The sequence below is a fragment of the Taudactylus pleione genome, unplaced genomic scaffold (assembly GCF_031769625.1).
Source record: "Taudactylus pleione unplaced genomic scaffold, aTauple2 ptg000026l, whole genome shotgun sequence".
Taxonomy (NCBI): Eukaryota; Metazoa; Chordata; class Amphibia; order Anura; family Myobatrachidae; genus Taudactylus; species Taudactylus pleione.
Genome location: NW_028284428.1, coordinates 36,357,420 through 36,377,550, shown reverse-complemented (window position 1 = coordinate 36,377,550; position 20,131 = coordinate 36,357,420). Strand labels below are relative to the sequence as shown.

Below are 20,131 nucleotides of genomic sequence, written 5' to 3'. Positions count from 1 at the left end.
CCACCCCAAAAGGGGGGGGTACTGTCACGGCCAGGGTATTTCAGCATGGCGCTAGGCGGGTGTTACCTGTGAGGTCGTTGTGGCGCGGGCTGTCTGGTGGCGGAGCTGGTGTCTGGCGGGGGGCTTTGGCTGCGCGCGTTGTTGTGCGGCCCTGTTGTCACTCTGCGCTGGTGAGGCCTGGCGACGTCTCCGTTCCGTTTGGCATGGGCGCCACCATCTTGCCTTCTGGCCATGTGATGCGGCTGGCCAATCCTGGTGAGTCACATGTTCCCTCCGGCCAGTAACAGCACGGCATGGGGTATTTAGGAAGGGTCAGTGCCTTCCTTCTTTGCCAGTGCAACGTGTATCTCAGCCTAGCTGAGAGGGAGTTCTCTGTGCTTTCCTGTTCCTGTGAATTCGCTGTCTGCCAGTCTGCCTGTCAGCTCCTAGTTCCCACTGGACTACCCCGCTACCTCCACCACCCTTGCCCATACCTGAGTGCCTGAGCCTGCTGACATCCTGCGCTTCAGTTCACTACCTGCAAACCTGGCTTGATTATTTTCAGTTCACTACCTGCAAACCTGGCTTGATTATTTTCAGTTTCACTACCTGCACACCTGGACAGCTCTAATTGTTTCTACCTGGACATTAACCCTTTTGCTCCCACCACAGAACTCTTGTGCACATTTATATTTTCCTGGACTTTTATTTACTGCCACATTATATGTCTACTCAAGCACTTATTAAAAATCCTAGTTTTATTTACAAATCTGCTTCTGTGATCGCTCCTGATACCACCCCGGGTCCACAAACAACCCAGAACATAACAAGAGGTATTTTGGATTTTTTAGGGTAAGATTTTACAAGAACCTGCATTTTGGTTCTGTATGTTTTAGGTATGATTTTATGAGAAAGTTCTATGTAAGGACTTTTTGAACATTTTCAAAGTTGGCCTCGGTGTGAGGCAGGGTTGTAAGGAGGGCGATGCAGCCGTTGCCGTCGCACTGGACAGGTAAGCCCTTGGGACGAACCTCCCATGCTCATGCGTTGCTGCAATCTCGGATGCATGTTACGCTAGCAGTGCCCCCGGCTCCTTCTCTCTAGATACCCACCTGGCTCTCGCACTGTGTGGGGACTTCCTCATTACCCGCCGACACCTCCCTCCCAGACGGAGCCTGACACCCACACATGGCACCTCGGCTCCATCTCCCTCCAGGTACCTCAGTAACCAACTGGGTTAGTTTATATGACATGTACCCATTACCCTAGAGTTAGATTGCAGGCATCTAACCACAAGTCCCAGCATGCCCACCAGGAACAGACTCCCATATGCCATGCCAACAGTAGATTTTTGTAGATTCTCCTATATTTCATGAGACTCTGCTGCTGATATGGAAGAGGCATGATGGGTATTGGTGGTACATTTATGTAAGAAATTGAGAAATATATTCATGTTAAAGCCATTTAACAATCTCTCTAGTTAAAACATAAAAGTAATATTTAAATCCAATGTTCCCGTCCTGTAAACAAATAATCACTGCATTGTTCTAGGTATGGGCCTTTCTTGGTAATACATTCCCTTTTTTATATACTGTTTATCATACCTTTCATTTTCTCTCCCCGGGGGAAGCCCGGGGAGGAGAAGCAGGTGAGCGGTGATGGGGCGGGGCCTGAAAGGTTTGCGTAATTAAGCCCCACCCCTCATGGTAAATTACTGCGCATAGATCATATATAAATAAGGGGCAGGGTCAAATGATGCAATTTTTATAGAATTGCGTCATTAAGCCCCGCCTTCTACTTGAGGACCCCTGATCTCCTTTTACATACTGCCCACTTTACTAGGAAGTATGCAGGAATGCGGGAAAAGTGCCTACTGTACCGGGGCGCGGGGGGGTTACCCGAAAAATCTGGAGCCTCACACGACTTCCGGGAGAGTAGGCATGTATGCTGTACATATTTAAAGCTATTATTGACCAACTGCTTGTTTGTATTTGCAGTACAGACGTAAACATTTTCGCTGATTAATATGTACAAAGTGCCTGAGTCAGAGTCGTACGCTAATGCACACACATTTGTGAATTTTGTCGCTTAGCATTTGCTAAAATATGCTAATGCATCAGCCGGCAAAATTTGTATTGAGAAGCTCACCGGAGCCCTCGTAGCTGCCGGCAATTGCATACACAAACGCGGCATCGGAAGCAGATCCTCAAAACATTGACTCCTTGAGTAAGTCTATGGTCACTCAGAATGGACGTGGTAATTGTGACGCTAAAGCTTTGTTCTCTGCGTGCGCAATCACAGACGTTGGCTAGTATATGCCCATGAAATGGACCCGACACGCCTGCGTTTTGGCCGGAACACCCTGTAACCACCCACAAAACGGTCTCTTCCTGTCAATTATTGCGAGTGAATCATCACAGCGAGCGCAATCACTATTCATTTGCAGCGCGTGTGCAATGCAGCTGTGACGCACGTGCAGATTGCCGGTAATTGCTGAAATGCATGAACATCGGAAGAGCGTTCAACTCTGAATCAGCCCCAAAGCCAGTGATACTGTGTTTGGTGAAAACAAATGTCACAGGATTTGTGCTAAGATCCTGCAGAATGACGGTGTGAGGACGTCTCTGCTGCACTGTGTGTATCAGTCACTGACAATAAAGGACAGCTGCATATGTGTTACTGACTGTTCATAACGCTATTGCTGCCCAGTGACAAACCAGTCACATTAAGGCTAACAGCATTCAGTGGTTTTCTAATGAACCTTTCAGATTATTCCTTCATTTTTGAGATTGAGAAAACATAATGGAGAGAAATATGTATGTGACAAAGTCACTTACTAATTGTTGAATCAATAAATGTTTTCATTATACAGATGTGTCCACCTACATATATCCTCAATAAGCCAAGCAGCATGACATGCCTGCGGTGAGTGAGCAACGTTGCTAGTGTTGGGCATTTATTTGCCAAAAATGCGTCTAAATCACAATGCGATGCGACTAGGACGCACCAGCAGACTGTGCTGATTAATTGGAAATGTGATACTTGTACATTTGTGTGCGCCTGAGTCCGTAAGCAAAACTCGGTGTGGAAAAAAGCTGCGGCCGCTGCATCGTAGCACTCTGTATGCTGCTTCAGAGACTCAGCTGTACACTGATATACGGGATGCAGTTAGCGACTGCCGGTCTAAGTCCCAATGACTCTCGACAAGGGACTTAAGATAGGCGTCGAAACACCGACGCCTATCTTAATCCCGACACTGGAACACGGACAGCTGGCCGAACAAGGTAAGTCCGGGGCGTCCTTAGTAATAGCCACGTGGGGGGAGGGTTAGGTTTAGGTTACATAGCGGGGTTAGCGTTCCTTTTTTTTGGGGGGGTTAGGGTTAGGCACCCCTAGGGCGGAGGGTTAGGCACCACTGGGGTGGTTATGCGTTTAGGGCACAAATGGGGGAGACTTAGGTTTAGGAACTAACGAGGAGGGTTAGGGTGCGGGGTGAAGAGGGTTAGGGTTAGACTACAAGAAGGGACGGTTAGGGGGAGAAGGGGGGAGAGTAAGTATACTTACCCGATCCCTGTCAGGATACCAGCCATCGGGATGCCGCTGTTGGTATTGTGACAGGAGGCATCCCGACAGCCGGCATTACATGCCGATTCCCAGATATGCAAGTGTCACATATCAAATTAATCTGCACAGTCTCCTGGTGCGTCCTAGTCGTATAGCATCTTATGGTGCATACACACGATCAGATTTTTCCTTCAGATATGAACGATAACGATTTAAAAATCGTTCAGTCGTTCATATCTGAAGGAAAATCGTTCATATCTGACATGCCTGAACGATGGACGATCAACGATGCGCGTTCCCGTTTGTCAGATAACGATATCTGACATCTGATGGGTTTGCAGTCAGACTTGGACGATTCCATTCATTTTAATGCAGTCAAAAATCGTTCAATCGTTCAAATCGTTCAAAACTTTGGTAAAATCGTTCAAATCGTTCAGATCGTTTAATCGTTCAATCGTTCATCTGACAAATCTGACAAGTCTGACAAATCTGACCGTGTGTACGCTCCATTAGATACATTTTCGGCAAAAAAACTGTGAAAAAAGACGCCCGATATTAACAGAGTCTCACGGGACTTGGCGCGCTGAGAGGGGCTGTTTGGCGTGACTACAGCAAAGGATACATCTGTATGTACATATATGAATAAAATTGTAGTTTGCTCATTGATACCCGTGATACTGTAATCGTTGAACCATGCACTAACATGCAGCCTGAGTTGCCCAGAATAGCCTAAATAGACCATCTGTTGTATTTACACAATTTATGTGGCTATAAAGATTTTATTCTGCTAATTAGCAAAGGCAGCCTCATTGACATATGGTGCTCATGAGGTCAATATGTACTAAGGATTAACCATTTTGCTTTTGCTTTATACTCTACCGTACTAATAAGGGTGAACATTTGTAATATTTTATGTACAAACTGATTTCTGTATTGATATTGAGACTACTGTAACATGCTAGTATGTGCATGTCCTTCTGCAACTTTTAGAAAATAAAATTATGGTTGTATCAGAGCAGACAAGCAAACAATAAAGAAAGAATATATATATATATATATATATATACTATATATAATAGATGTCCTCTCCCTGAAAAATTCCACCAATGCCCGATTTTACCTGTTACTGGTTCCAAGGGAAGAGTCAAGTTTTTCTCAGGCGGGATATAGCGTAAGCCAACTGTAATCTCTCCTTTATACTGCAGAGTAACATCTGATGTCATATCCATCTTAAAAACAAGAAAGTCACAATGTAAAGACTGTATAGAATGGAAGTTACTGACGGAAATGCAAGAAAATTGGTTAAGGTGACTAATGTTAGGTGCACACTGTGCAATTATTGGGCCGTTCAGTCATCTCTCGGCTGGTCAGTCTGATTTTTGCACGGCGTGTACACAGAAACTGGAACCAATGGTTGTTCACAAACACATCAGATCACTACTGACATCAGGATTGCTGCATGATGTACACTGGCCCCGACAAGCCGATGTCATGCAGCAAATGCAGTGTGTACAGACATAGGGGGTCATTCAAACCCGGTCGCAAGCGATGAGCGCTCGCAACCGGGTCGATGTTCCCCCACTGGGCATGCGCACATCGGAGCCGGCTCCGACGTGCGCATGTGCGAGACCCGGCTAGCGACGGGCGCCCTGGTCGTTAGGGGTCTCGCATCAAAAGGGGTGAGCTGTTGATGGTGAGTGACAGCTCGCCCCGTTTGGGAGGCGGGCAGGAGGCATGGCCGGCCAAACGGAGGCGTTCCCGAAGGAACGCTTGCCGTTTGGGGGCGGCCCCACTGACATTAGCAGTGATGTCAGTGGGGAGCTTCCTGCTTCCTGCCGAGACCCAACTTTAGGGTCTTGTCACAAGCCCCAATGGTCGCGATGGTCTTGACCATCACCCTGGTCGGTCGCTAGAGCCCTGGGGTATTAACACACTGCTTAGCAATCGACCAAGAGGCGGCACTACAAGATGCAAGCAGCCACCCTCATTCAGAGCGACCGCTTGCATCTAACGACCGCCTCTGAATGAGGTCCATAGTCTAACAACCTGCATGTAAAAACATCACCTCAGGAAGTTTACTGCTCATATAGGAACGATAATTGAGCAGTGTGTATAAAGGGAATTGGATTATCTCTGGATTATTACAGCTGTCAGGTGTGTACCTATCTTATGCCCTTCAAAAATGGTCTCTTTTTTACAGACAAAACTATATTAATAATTATAAAGAATAGTAAAACCCAATGTAAAACCTTTCACCAAATGTTACCTACTACCATATTAACTCAACCAGATTATAGTCAGTCACAAAATATGTTGGTTGATGATCTGTTCTGGATGATCTGTAGGCGGTAAATGGTGATGAGCAGCAGAAGACAAATATTACCTTACAGGAGCCTTCTGCTACCAGCTCCCATACTAAAAATACATGTTTTATTTTTTATATTGGATTAAAAATAAAAAGAGTGATTTGTAGAAATATTAAACCCACCTTAGGTTGTAGAGTAAAACATTCATCTTCTTGGTTTTCAAAATTCCAAGTATCAAGTGGAATATTCACTTCTCCGAGGAAGCTGTTCCGTCCAAAGCGATCGTTATGCCAGACAGACAGCTGCAAAGTTCTGGTTTCTAGCTGTGTGTGACTGATCACATACTGGGGAGAAATAGGGATTAGTTTTAGGACCAGGCAACGTCCTAGTGCACTAAATCCAAATCCACATAATAACTGTAACACTGACACTGTGTGGGGACCCCCACACACAGACTACCCCTGTCGCCCCCTCCCCCACTTAATCCGGCCCTGAAATCTACTATTCACACCCAAAATTCTCTACTCTAACATATGAATGCTAATATGAATGATAACATTCACTCATCAAACTCTTATTTTAATTACAGTATTCTACAGGTAAAGGTGTCATAAGTCTTGTTGGCTTCCTATAGATTTTTGGTGATTTCCCTAATTTTATTTTTCTTTTAACTTATGTCGTCAAGAACTACATATAACTACAGATAACGTAATTTTTTTGTCCTAATAATTTGTTATATATGACAATTACTTGTCTATCCGGTCATTTAGTCAGTGATAATGCCTTAGACTACAATATGAAAGAACCGGGCAAATCTGGGGATATTATCAAGGTTTAGCAGCTTTGTAGTTCTCAAATAGGTGGCACAGGTCTTGTTTTGCTTGGAAATGAGCACAAGCTGCCATAGGATTGTATAAGGATTGGGAAGAGAAGGAATCTTATTGTAAATGGTATATTAGAACTTCCATGGACAAGCAGAAGATTTTCATGTGCAACACTTTACTCTTGCATTTTGTTAGATTGTGATCCAATTTTTTGTACAGAGTACACATGCAGTAAGGCTAACCACATAGTTTGCCTGGATTCTCTGTTTACTCCTTAGTGTTACTATGGGAGCATGGTGTGGTAAGAAGACAATCAGCGGCACGCTAAGCTGGCAAACAGCCTCGCGGCCGGCACTTTAGTTGGATTTCTCCTCGTAACCTCAGGAGGGTGCAGGAAGAAATCATTTAGTCAACCCAACAGCCCGCTAAATTGAATAGCTCCAGGACCAATTTCCTGGCGCTATTCAACTCCCACAGAATTAAATTGCCCCCATGGGGGTAAATTTACTAAGATTCTATTTGGTCCCAATTTTTCAACTCGGATAGGATCGATCAAAAATGGACGTTTTTTTCACCAAGCTCCCGGTTTTGACAGGATCGTTTTGATTGATGGTGTATTTGGTCGATCCTGTCCTATTTGAAGTCCCGATTTAAATGGCCGAATTTGTCTCCCGAACAAGCAGCCTGCACATACATATCAGTGAAATATGTGCAGACTGTTTTTTTATTTTTAGGGTTAAATTTAAAAAAAAAATGACATGAGGTCCCCCCCAAAAGGCTAACCAGCCCCAGACTTGCCAGCCTGTCCTGGTACCTAAAATTATGGGGAACAAACGTGTAGGGTTCCACCGTAAATTAGGTACCAGCACCAGGCTGCAGGGCCAGTCCTGGTTTTAATTATAGGGGGGAAAAATTGCGTAGGGGTCCCCTTATAATTAAAACCAGCACCGGACCCTTTCTATCGGGGGGCTGATGCCACAGCCAGGGGAGCCCTTTCACCGGGCCCCCCAGCCGCAGCATCAGTCCTGACTGCTAGTCAGCCCAGGCCAGGGATCCCTGGGGAGCTGGGTACCCCAATAAAGGGGTCCCTCTCTCCAGGGCACCCTTGGCCTAAGATGATAGTCCGGGGCTATCCCCGCCACCCCTGGGCGGTGGGTGGCGAGTTGATAGTGTATGTAGTATGTAGAAAATAGAATTAACAAAATTGTCTTTACAGTCTAACTACAGGTCCCAGCAAGCCTCCCCCACATGCTGGTAATTGGAGAACCACAAGTACCAGCATGCGGGGCATTAATGTAGGTGTCTATGTATGTATGTATGTAATAAAACTGTACTTCCACAGTGTGTGTGTTGTGTGTTTTTTTACACATTTCTTTACAGGTGAACTACAGGTACCAGCGGGCCCTTAATGCCCCGCATGCTGATACTTGTGGTTCTGTGGTTCTCCGAGTACCAGCATGCGGGGGAGGCTTGCTGGGACCTGTAGTTCCACTGTAAAGACAATGTTGTTAATTCTATTTTTTACACACTACATACACTATCAACTCGCCATTCACCGCCCTAGGGTGGTGAGGATAGCCCGGGGCTATCAGCCTAGGCCAGGGGTGCCCTGGAGAGGGAGACCTCTTTATTGGGGGGTCCCCAACTCCCCAGGGATCCCGGGCCTGGGCTGACTAGCAGTCAGGACTGATGCTGCGGCTGGGGGGCCCGGTGAAAGGGCTCCCCTGGCTGTGGCATCAGCCACCCGCTAGAAAGAGTCTGGTGTTGTTTTTTAATTATAGGGTAACCCCTATGTAATTTTCCCCCCCTATAATTAAAACCAGGACTGGCCCTGCAGCCCGGTGCTGGTGCCTAATTTACGGTGGAACCATACACGTTTTGTTCCTCGTAATTTTAGGTACTAGGACAGGCTGGCTAGTCTGGGGCTGGTTAGCCTTTTGGGGGGGAAGGACCTCACGTAATTTTTTTAATTAACCCTTACAACACACTTGCTATTCAGAAACATACACAAATCACACTGATTTGTATATGTTCGATGGAAACTCGCAGCTCAGGAGGCGGTGCATTTAAAACTTCTATTGAGTCCCGATTTAAGTGTAAAACGGGCGACTTTAGCAAAACAAATAATGGTAAATTCATGATTTCTATTAAAAAAGTGAACTGAGCCGATGGTGATATAATTTCTATTGTTCAAAAGGGACAAATTTGCGGCATAAAAACACCCGATTTCAACCTGAAAAAATGAATAAATCACCAGACTTTAATGACAGTAAATTCACGATTTGCAAAATAATGATATTATCACCCGAAAATGCAAATCGGGACAAACACGGATCTTAGTAAATTTACCCCAGGGTGTCTGACACTAATTTGAGCATATGCCTGTTCGCAGAGCGCATCTTGCATGTTTTCACACTGTGCATGCTCAGGAAATGATTGTACTCGAGTATAGGCGATGCAGAGTCACACGCATCTGAAATGCATCTACACTTCCGTCTGCTGTAGTTGGGGTGTAATGGAGAGTTGTCACGCAGGTAAAATTCACTGAGGGTGAGTCAATGGAAATGGATGTAATTTGGGGTTAGCACACAGTGAGATGTAAACAACTCTGCATACAGGCAAATATACACATTTTCTTATCCGCATAGTCCAGGAGCAACATACACCAGATTTCTGTCCATCTCTGTTTAAGCACAATGCAGATAATTAATACTAGGATGTCATACCTAATGCACATTTTACAAATGTTTTTCAGAAAAAAAGAACATTATAAAATTAATTGATACATTTCCAACAATATTAAAGTAGAAAAATAATTTTGTGACATTGTCCTATTAAGTGGCCTTAGTGACTCTGAAACAAAACCCCAAATCTTCATACATAAAAGCATTGTATCGTACTCCGTCTTTCTACTCCCTGGGACTATCTGTCCGGCTGTGATTAGAAGGGAGCTCTTCCAATGGGAAGCCACTGACACTGCTGGGCAGTCGCTGTGGGTGGTGGATTTTACTAGGGGGGTTGTGGCACTGCAAGCACCCCATTGACTAAGCTAGCATTCGCTCCCTGGCCTTCCCAATGTGATCTACTGTAATTTGCTCAAATAACAAAGCATTCCATCATGGTTAATCCACTTCAAACTCATAGTAACATTAATGGCTATGGCTCATGAGTCTAAATTACAAGATGCAACTGAGTTATAATAACTATAGAGCATAAAACGTAGACTCTCCATCTTCCCAACCCTGACATGAAGCATTATAGACAGGCAGTACCACTACTAACAACATGGGACAGATAGCTGATCATATAGTTTCCTATATGCCAAAGTATAAATTCTTCATTTACTTTAGCTAAAAAGATTATTTTTTCTTGTATGACAGATAAATGGTTCAAAAGTCAAATGTGTAATGTTTCCTTAGTGCTTGTGAAGAACAAGTCATTATTGATACATTGGTATCATGGGGCTCATGTTATATTGTGCCTGAAATATTCAGGATCTATTATCTGTAGTTAAAATTTGAATGAGTTGTAAAAATCAATGTTGCCTATTGCATGTTAATGACTCCCATCCCTTGAGACAAATTTGCTATTGTGTTTCCAAATTCCAATGAAGACAAATGATGTTACTAAACATAATATATTTTCATAAAACAGCAGTAAATATAATGTTTTACTTCATTTTATTGCTCATTAAAATAACCTGAAAGGCTTGTATTTGGATTCGGCACATTTTCAGAAATTCATTCAATACAGTACATTGTGTTAATGACCATCTGTCAGATCCACACGATATCTAACATTGTATTCGGAAGCACAGACTAGACCACTTACAAGTAAACAATATCATTATATCTCACACTGGTACATACATAACTGTTGTCATTAATAGGCTCAGCTATTCAAAATCTTGCAAGTCAAATACAAGCACAGCTCAACCAATCTAAATCCAGCTGAGCACTCTTACTATTATTATCTTTTTTTTTTTAAAATATATATTTATTAAAGATCCACACAAAATACAGCAAAATATGTCTACAGAAAGACAAACAATCTTCACTGAAAATAACAATAGAAATACACAAGAACAGAGTTCAGTGGTATTAATAAAACTGTGGGATACAATTTTACACTTTAAGAAAAAGAGTAAAAAAAGACCAGCAAGGAGAGCAAAAGATAAGGAGAAAAAAGGGAGACAGCGTGGCTAGTCCTGTCAAAGAAGAAGAATAAAGGGGGAAAAATAGAGAAGATTAGGTGACTGGGGAACTAGCATTGAAATAGGACAACCAGGGGGCCCAGACCTTATCAAATGTTTTGCAAGAGTGGTTAAGGATACTCGTCATATATTCCATTTGCTGAACAGACCAGACCCTATTGATGACTGAATACGGGGAAGGGGGCAATAACTGTTCCCAATCAGCTGCTAGCTGACAGGTAGCTGAGAGAATGTGCCTAATTAATTTGTTTTGGTAGTAGGTGGCAGTCAGAAAAGGTAGGGTTAGAAGAAACAATTTGGGATCCAAAGGGATCGGGAGCTGAGTAATTGAGAAAATCAAATTCTTAATATCTAGCCAAAAACTAGTGAGTTTTGGACAGCTCCACCAAATGTGGAAACATGTGCCTTCTGACAAGCACCCACGCCAGCATCTATCGGATGTATCAGGAAACATCTTTTTCAGTCGGGAGGGGACCAGGTACCATCTGTAAAGAATTTTATAGACGTTCTCTTTTATTCTAACGCAGATGGAACTGGAGGAGGCTCTCTCTCTAATCTCTTCCAAATCATCAGAGTTCAGGGTTTCACCCAGATCCCGCTCCCAGGCTAACTCGTGTGGGCCACGTGTGGAGTCTAAAGGTGTAGAGAGCTCTGAATATAGAGCCGATATCAGGCCAGCAGTGGAGTCAAAGGACGGTGAACAAGGCGGTGTTTAACTATGTTATGGAAATTCCGGAGTTGTAGATATTGGAAAAAATGTTTGGAGGGGATATGAAATTTAGACTGGAGTTCAGCAAATGAGGGAAAGCTATGTCCCATAATGACAGCGAATGAGAAATAATAAGGTGGTCACGAACTCTTTTAGGGCAACGGGCTCTAGGAAGCCAAAGGAGGGAAGCAGGAGAAAACAGTCCCATGGCTTCCACCTCAATCTGAACCCATATTCTATCAGAGCTATTCCATAAGATACATTTACTATTATCCTCTTACATTTCTATAGGACGAAATACACACTGCTGTACACTCAGAAAATGTGTATTTATTATACATCATCTCCCACCCTAGTAGATTTTACAATCCAGATCCCCTAACACAAGCGTACACGCAGGGCCTATTTAGCCAGAACTGTGTTAACCTACCAATATAATTGAAATTGGACCCGAGGCCCCAGCACAGTACGGCAATAAACCACTGTACAAATCATTTATTAATAAAAGTTAAATCATGGGTCTGTCATATTTTGGATGGATTCCTCAAAGATTGAGCATGAGGAAACTGTGTGTAAGACATAAACACAGCAGTTAGTCACCATAATGTAGGAGGGAGAATGCAAACAACCGCTAAAGAGAGTGACATTTACACAACTCAGGAGTGTCAGCTGATATGCCAGGTGTAACTCTGTATTACTATGTGAACTGTTCTGGAGAGTAAACTTGGAAGATGTAAATATCTACTGCAGTTCATTTATTTTCAGCAAAGCCATGGTGCCCGTGCATCTCAGCGCTGCTAACTGTACACCCCTACACAGTGGCGGATTCGGGAGAGGGGAGGGGGGGGGATCCAGGCATGTGCCCCCCTCTGTCGTTTTGTAATGTTTTTTTTTTTACCTTTCTGATAGCTGCACGGCCGTCACCAGGATTAGGCTAAGCCTTCCCCGGTCTGTGCAGCTACTGATGTGCGCTGATGCGCACCTTCCGGCGCCGTGCAGTAAAGTTTTTTATTCTACTAATTGAAAGACCCGGCGCACGTGACGTCATGTGCGCCGCAGAAGAGAGGAGAGGACTCAGAGAAGCCACGTGAGCAGCAGCAAACTGCAAGGTAAGTTTGGAGACTGGCTAGGCACACAGAACGTGGGCTGCTGGGGCCAATAAAGATGGGCTGCTGGGGCCATAGAAGGGGACTGACTGGGGCTGACTCTGGACTTAGTGGGGCTGCTGGTTCTAGGAACACAAGAGGGGCTGCTTGGGCTGGCTGGGGATATAGAAGGGGGCTGCAGGGGACACAGGAGGTTGTTGCTGGGGCTGGCTCTAAATACTGAAGGGGTCTGGCAGGGGACATAGAAGGGGGCTGCTGGGGACATGGAAGGGGCTGGCTGGGGACATGAAAGGGGGCTGCTGGGGACACAGAACGGGGGCTGCTTGGGATGGAGACACAAGGGGGGCTGCTGGGGCTGGCTGGGGACACAGACAGGGGGCTGCCTGGAATTGAGACACAGAAGGGGGGGCTGCTGGATCTGGGGACACATAATGGGGACTGCTGGGGCTGGCTCTGAATACTGAAAGGGGGCTAGCTGGGGACATAGAAGGGGGCTGCTGGGAACATGGAAGGGGCTGCTGGGGACATGGAAGAGGGCTGCTGGGGCTGGCTGGGGACATAGAAGGGGGCTGCTGGGAACATGGAAGGGGCTGCTGGGGCTGGCTGGGGACATGGAAGGGGGCTGCTGGGGACATGGAAGGGTGCTGTGCCCAGACCTGCCTACAAACTCTCTCACCCTGTCACCCACAACATCTGCCCCACATACACTTACCTTATCACCTACCAGACCTGTCCCAGTACACTCACCCTGTCACCTACCAGACCTGTCCCAGCAAACTCACCCTGTCACCTACCATACGCTTCTCCCCATACTCATCCTGTCATTCACCCGACCTGTGCCCAAAGACTCTCTCACCCTGTCAAACACCAGACCTCAGTCCACGGCTTCTGCTACTGACAGGTTTGGTCAGTGGTCTGTGAGGGGGGCTGGGGTGTATAATTTTTTTTCCTACGGGGACAAATGTGTTTTATTTTTTTTCCCGTGAGGGGCAACATGTTTATTTTTTTCCCAGTGGGAGCCAATGTGCTCATGGACAAACCATGTAGCAATACAAGGGTACAAATACATAATATTTTTGCATGCAGGGTAAATACTGGCTGCTTTTCCATGTAGCCCACAAATGTTGGACAGCTTTATTTTTACACTGCAATTTAGATGTCTGGACACACCTCTCCCAAATCTAAAGCTCTCTGCACATTGTACATCTGCCCCACCTGCAGTGCAGCATGGTTTTAACGAGCTTCCCAGTCACTTGTGCTTTCTTGCTTTATTACTGTCGAAGCCAAATAGATTGTAGGCAATTGCACAATTGCGCATAACCCGCTTCACGATATTCATCGGACGATTTGATCGTCCGCAGTCACTTCTTAAAATCATTCACGCTCCCGACACACATTTGTGCACGCACCCATGCGCGATCGCGATCCCAATGCGCATGCAATCATCCAGTAGTGCACGCATCCCCATACAGCTGCCCCACACCATTTTGTGAATGGCACACCACGCTACCCTGCGACTGGGCGCTTGGCGCCATTTTAGATGAAATAAGTTAATATGGCAATATCTAAATAATGTATTGCACATCAATCGCACAGCAAGCTTTTTAATAATCCTTTCGGAAACCTCACCACTATGAACTGTGTCCCATTCTAACAATAATCCAATGCTGAGTACACCAAAACATAACTTACATTTACCAATGCGCATAGTGCTAAATAGCGCATACACAAACTTCAAAAACAAACAAACTGACACAGCAAATGTTCCATATAAAGAATATTATATTATAATAGGATGTCGATCGAATGATATATGCTGAACACTAGATATATGATATCTGACCCCAGGAATGAGATAAACTGGTCGTGTATGGTACCTACAGATTTTCTTATGTCTCCACAGGATTATGGATCAGACAGCATGAATATCAGAGGAAACACCGACAAGTTATGAAGATCTGGAGGATTCATATTATTTACTGTACAACTTTGTATGCATTGGCCCTTTGAATTAACATACCTATGGCGGGAGATTAGAAACAATGGGATCCTCTAACATAGTTCAGCCCCTAGTGACACCAAATGTATACTAACCATTGAAGTGCTGCATTTACTGTGACTCATAATAAAAGCCAATGAGTCCGCTTGTTTGTTATACAATTGAATCTAAAGTGAATAAATACCGAGCCCTGGTTGAGTTGCTTACTCATACAGTCCCATTGAATGAGTGGCAGCATCTTGGAGATGACTGTAATTCCTGGACCAGTGCGCTTGCGAATCGTGTGGTATTTGTATCATTTATTGTTATTTACTGTACTTTGGCGCTCATTGTTTAGATTAAGGCATTTATCCCCTGTTTACAATATAATATTTTTGTGCGTTGGAAACACAAACTCTTGAGTGTGACTACGTTATTTATGTTAGTAAATTGGCGATATATGTGTTCCTCTAAGACAACCAATCTCTCTCTCTCTTCAGTAACGTAATTTTAGATTCGTTAGTTTGGGGGCTCGTGTGTTGGTATTCACCCATCCTTCTATTCGCTGCTTTGCTCCCCTCGTCTCGCAACACGGAGTGGATTTTTTGGCGCGCCAGCAGACCTTTTTCCTGCTTTGCTGTTTGTTGGGAGACGGAGGATCGCAGTTTAGCGACTACAGGGAGGGCTGATTGGGACCTGGGGATAAAAGAGAGAAATTTGTGTCTTTTCATTTGCCCACGCTATTGTGTAAGCGGCCCGCTCTGTAGCGCACGTGACCGTTTACACAATAGCGCTGTAAAAGTCACCACGCCACGTACAGCGGTCGCATCCTAGCGTTTGCAACCGGAAAAATGTGTTTCTTACAATTCTGTATTGTTTCAAGCAATTGTTTAAGACTGCAAGACGTCATAGTGGTAGGGAGTGATCTCCTAAAAGACTGCTAAATCCAAAGAAAGGCATTTCAGTTTTCTGGCCAGAAAAATAGAAAAGTGTGAAAGGCGCATGTTAGCGATTGGAGAAATAGAAGTACTGTGTGAGCTTCTTTTCAAAAACTAGGGTGTATATGTGATCCCTAGGGTATACATAGCAGGTATACTGGCAGAGGGGATCTTTTTGATGTCCTTTCGTTAAAGATTAACGATAAAGAATAGCTTCCAATGTGGTCGTAAAATTCATTGGTCATTTAGGGCTTTTGAGTTTTGCGACTTTACCGCATAGATGTGGCATCCTGTGATTGAGATCTGGGTGCGGGGAAAAGAAGGGTAAATAGGTTATTAACTGTGGTTTATCTATAGTTAGATAATTCCTGTGTTCCCTATTAATAGGTTGTTAACTGTGTTTGCCTTAGTAGGCATTACTGTGTTCCCTATTTTAGTATTGTTTAACCGTAGTATAGGTGCGTGAAAGCAGCCTAAAAGTTAATGCTTTCACCGGTCTCTTCTTTGTTGGAAGGTTTAGAGTAAGTCAAAATGGGCGCTAAACAGTCAACAAAGAAGGCAGACAATGAGCTGCCTCTGCAGGGTCCGACTGGGTCGACTCTTCATATTAGCACACCAAGTACGGTGCATACGCAACGATGCACTGCCGTGTGGGTTAAGATGACGAGTAAGAGTGTGAGGCCTTTCCCAAAGATTGGTAGCTTTAATGTGGAGATCTTAAATAACCTCAAGGATCACATATGTAGAGTGAAATCCTTGAAGAAAAGAGTGGAGTATAATGATTGTTTGAAACTCTGGCAGCATGAGAGTAACATGTGGGTTAATGGTGCGAACGAGACGCAGAGTTGCGTTATGTGCACGTCAAGGGGTGATGCACAGCGCCGCATGCGCACCACAGGAAAACGCAAACGTGCGTCACAGTATCGTTGCCAAAGATATTGCAAGGATACATTACCCACCAAAAATGATAAAAATTTAACTGAACCAAGTAAGCTGTACCCGCATCTGAGTTTGTATACTGAAAATGTTTATGATGCAGAAAATTAACCTTTAGAAATGTCAGCCGTGTCCCATGCTTTGCAATTGTTGAATGTCCCTTCCCAGCAAGTACAGGCAGATTACCCATTAGCATCAGGAGTGGGGGAGGGATCCTTAGCCCAAAGGGGGGAGGCCTTAGTAGAACCCATGGTGGGGGAGGTTCCTGTACTAAGGGCGCAGGAAGCATTGACACCTACAGCTTCAGTAACGGAGGTTGCTAATGCTGTTCGCTGCAGTAATAGGATTAGAGGTATAGAAGTGGAAAGCATCCATCCAGTACGGACAATAATTGTTCCCAATGGAGTTGCGGATGCAAATGGTGTAATCCCCACAAGGGAAATAGCAATGCACTGTCCATGGACACGAGCAGAACTACATTCCATTATGTCTGATTTCCCTGACCCTAGGAAACAACTGGCAAAGTGTCAGCGTTTCATCAAGGACTTAGGCAATGCCCATGAGCCAACCAATAAGGCCTGGCATGTGGTGTTAAGGGCATGTCTCCCAGAAGGTACAGATGTGAAAAAGTTTATCACAGCATGTACTCTGGATGTAGATGTCCCCTTGACTGATCAAGGTAATCAGGATTGCATTGCCCGCATAGTCGCCCAGTTAGCCGTATTTTTCCCCTTAGTGGTTAACTGGAGTAAAATCTTTACCATTAAGTAAAAAGAAAGTGAACCTGCAGAAGATTATTTTAATCGAGGGCTGCAGATTATCACTCAGTACACTGGGATAGAAAACATTAAGGATAGCACTCACTACTGGGAGATGGTCATCACTGTTCTGATGGATGGTCTTAAGGATAGTCTAAAGAACAGAGTTCAGACCTCACACCCCGGATGGAGAGGAATAACGGTTGACGTACTTAAGGAAACTGCTATTGAGCATGACAAGAATATACTCAGAAAGCGCGAATCACAGAGTGAAAAACTAATGGCTGTCAGTATACAAGCTCTGGAAGATATGCATTTACAGCCACAAGACACTTATCCACCTGCGCAGTTACAAGCACTTAACACATATCACCCCTTTGCGCAGTCACACATACCACAACCATATTATACTTACCACACTCGGCCACAAAACAATTTTCATCCTCAATCTAAGCTCCCATATCCATCCCCACAGCCATTCCCTACCTATAACCCTCAACACAAAAAACAACAATTTCCCAGAAATAGTCAAATCCGTACACAAAAAAACGTGCTTTAACTGTAACCAACCTGGACATTTTAGAAAAGACTGTAGAGTCATACTACAAGGACCACCTAACCAGGAAAATGTAAATCCATCCCATAACATCAAAAATGATCAGTTAAACCCTGCCCACATAATTGCAGTAAATGCTCTGGTGGGTCAAGATAGTCAACAATAGGGATCAGGTCATACCTGTAATCTGCAGGCAGTCAGGATAACTGGAAGTACTAGAGAAGAACCGGTAATAAGGGTTAATGGAGCTGGTACTGAACATTCCTTTCTTGTAGATACAGGGGCGACCAGGTCAGTATTAAACTACCCTTCTAATTTGCGAATTACTAACAAGGCAGTGTCAGCAATGGGTGTAACAGGTGATGTACAGCATTATCCTTTAACTGAATCTACGGAAATTATTATTGGCCCATTGCATGCCAGACACTCCTTCCTTCTGGCAGCAACGGCCCCTACTAATCTCCTAGGAAGGGATTAATTGTGCAAGATGGGATGTGTCATCTATTGTACCCCTGATGTTATATTTATGGATGTCCCAGAAAGGTTCACACGAGGTAAGGGATGTGCTAGACACTCCCCAAAGGTTAATGCTGCACACCACCATATCGGAACAATGTCCAGCACAGGTAAACGATATGTTAGCACAAATACCTGATTCCCTTTGGACCAAGGATGGACAGGACACTGGGTTAATGGCAAATGTAGCTCCCGTAATAGTAAACTTAAAAAGCGGTAGGCAAGCTCCAAAAATTCCTCAATACCCGTTAAAACAGGAGGTAGAATTAGGGGTTTATCCCTTAATTGAACGATTATTACAGCAGGGAATTTTAGTCCGTACAGCTAGTGTAGCCAACAGTCCCATCTTCCCTGTGAAGAAGAGTGGTGGGAGGTCGTATAGGCTGGTACAGGACCTTAGAGGGGTTAATAAAGTGGTAGAAAGCCAATTCCCCGTAGTGCCAAACCAAGCTGTCATCCTGATGCAAATTCCACCACATGCAACCCATTTCACTGTCATTGATCTCTGTTCCGCATTTTTCTCGGTTCCCCTACATCCTGACTGTCAATATTTATTTGCATTTACATATAGGGGGGTACAATACACATAGACACGACTACCCCAGGGCTTCATAGACAGCCCCAGTATTTTCTCACAGGCCTTACACGATTGTTTACAGTCTTTCCAACCTGCCAATGGATCTGTTCTGATACAATATGTGGACGATTTATTGTTATGCTCTGATTCGTTTACGTCATGTTTAAATGATACTAAACTTTTACTGCTTCACCTCTCGCACACTGGGCATAAGGTTGCTAAGGACAAGTTACCGCCGTGCCAGACCAGGGTCAAATACTTGGGACACTGTCTCACCCAGGGCCTACGACATCTGACTACAGACCGAATCCACTCCATACAGATCATGGCACTGCCGCGAAACCAGCACCAGATTCGTACCTTCCTGGGCATGTGTGGATATCGTAGAACATGAATACCAGGTTTCTCTATTCTGGCTTTACCATTGCAGGAATTAGTCTCTTCCACCAAACCAGACATTGTCTTGCATACTGAAGAGTCAGAGCAGGCTTTCCTTAATCTTAAGGATAGTCTACCAAGAGCACCTGCATTGGGGATCCCAGATTATGAAAAACCTTTTGACCTGTTCTGTACGGAAGCCGCTGGTTGTGCTGCAGGGGTCCTTACACAAAAACATGGTGATGCCAATAGACCAGTAGCATACTACAGTGCCCAGTTGGACACTGTGGCGAGATCACTCCCAACGTGTTTAAGAAGCGTAGCTGCAACCGCTCTCTTAGTAAATAAGAGTGAGGACGTAGTGTTAGGCCATGACTTGACAGTTCATACACCACATGCAGTCTCTGCATTACTAAACTCAGCCCAGACTAGACACGTTTCTTCCGCTAGATTCACGAAATGGGAACTAGCACTGATTGCTCCCACCAACATAACTATAAAAAGGTGTAATACTCTAAATCCTGCTACATATTTACCATGTGTGCCTCATGATGCACAAAGGGTGGAAGGTAAAAGTGAATAATTTCCAATGGTAGAAGGTGAGTTTGGTATAGGTATTGATGAGCATGATTGTATGGAGTATCTAAATCAAAATTTTACAGCTAGGCCTGACATACGCGACATACCACTAGAGAATGTAGACGGATGGGAGTTGTCATAGACAGACTGACACAGGTGAGTTATGTACAGGTTATGCTGTCGTAGATGACAAAGATGTCATAGAGGCAGAACC

The 20,131-nt window shown here is 44.5% G+C and overlaps 1 protein-coding gene across 6 annotated transcripts in view; it reads right to left on the bottom strand.

Moving 5' to 3' along the window:
• The window catches only part of SYTL5 (synaptotagmin like 5), a 297,226-nt gene that overhangs the window by 11,710 nt on the left and 265,385 nt on the right, over positions 1-20,131 (bottom strand). For all 6 annotated transcript variants that reach the window (XM_088451681.1, XM_088451679.1, XM_088451682.1 and 3 more), the window contains 2 exons: positions 6,032-6,193; positions 4,664-4,772 (listed from right to left, as the gene is read on the bottom strand). In XM_088451681.1, coding sequence (XP_088307807.1) covers positions 4,664-4,772; positions 6,032-6,193 — 271 coding nt within the window. The remainder of the gene's footprint in view (positions 1-4,663; positions 4,773-6,031; positions 6,194-20,131) is intronic.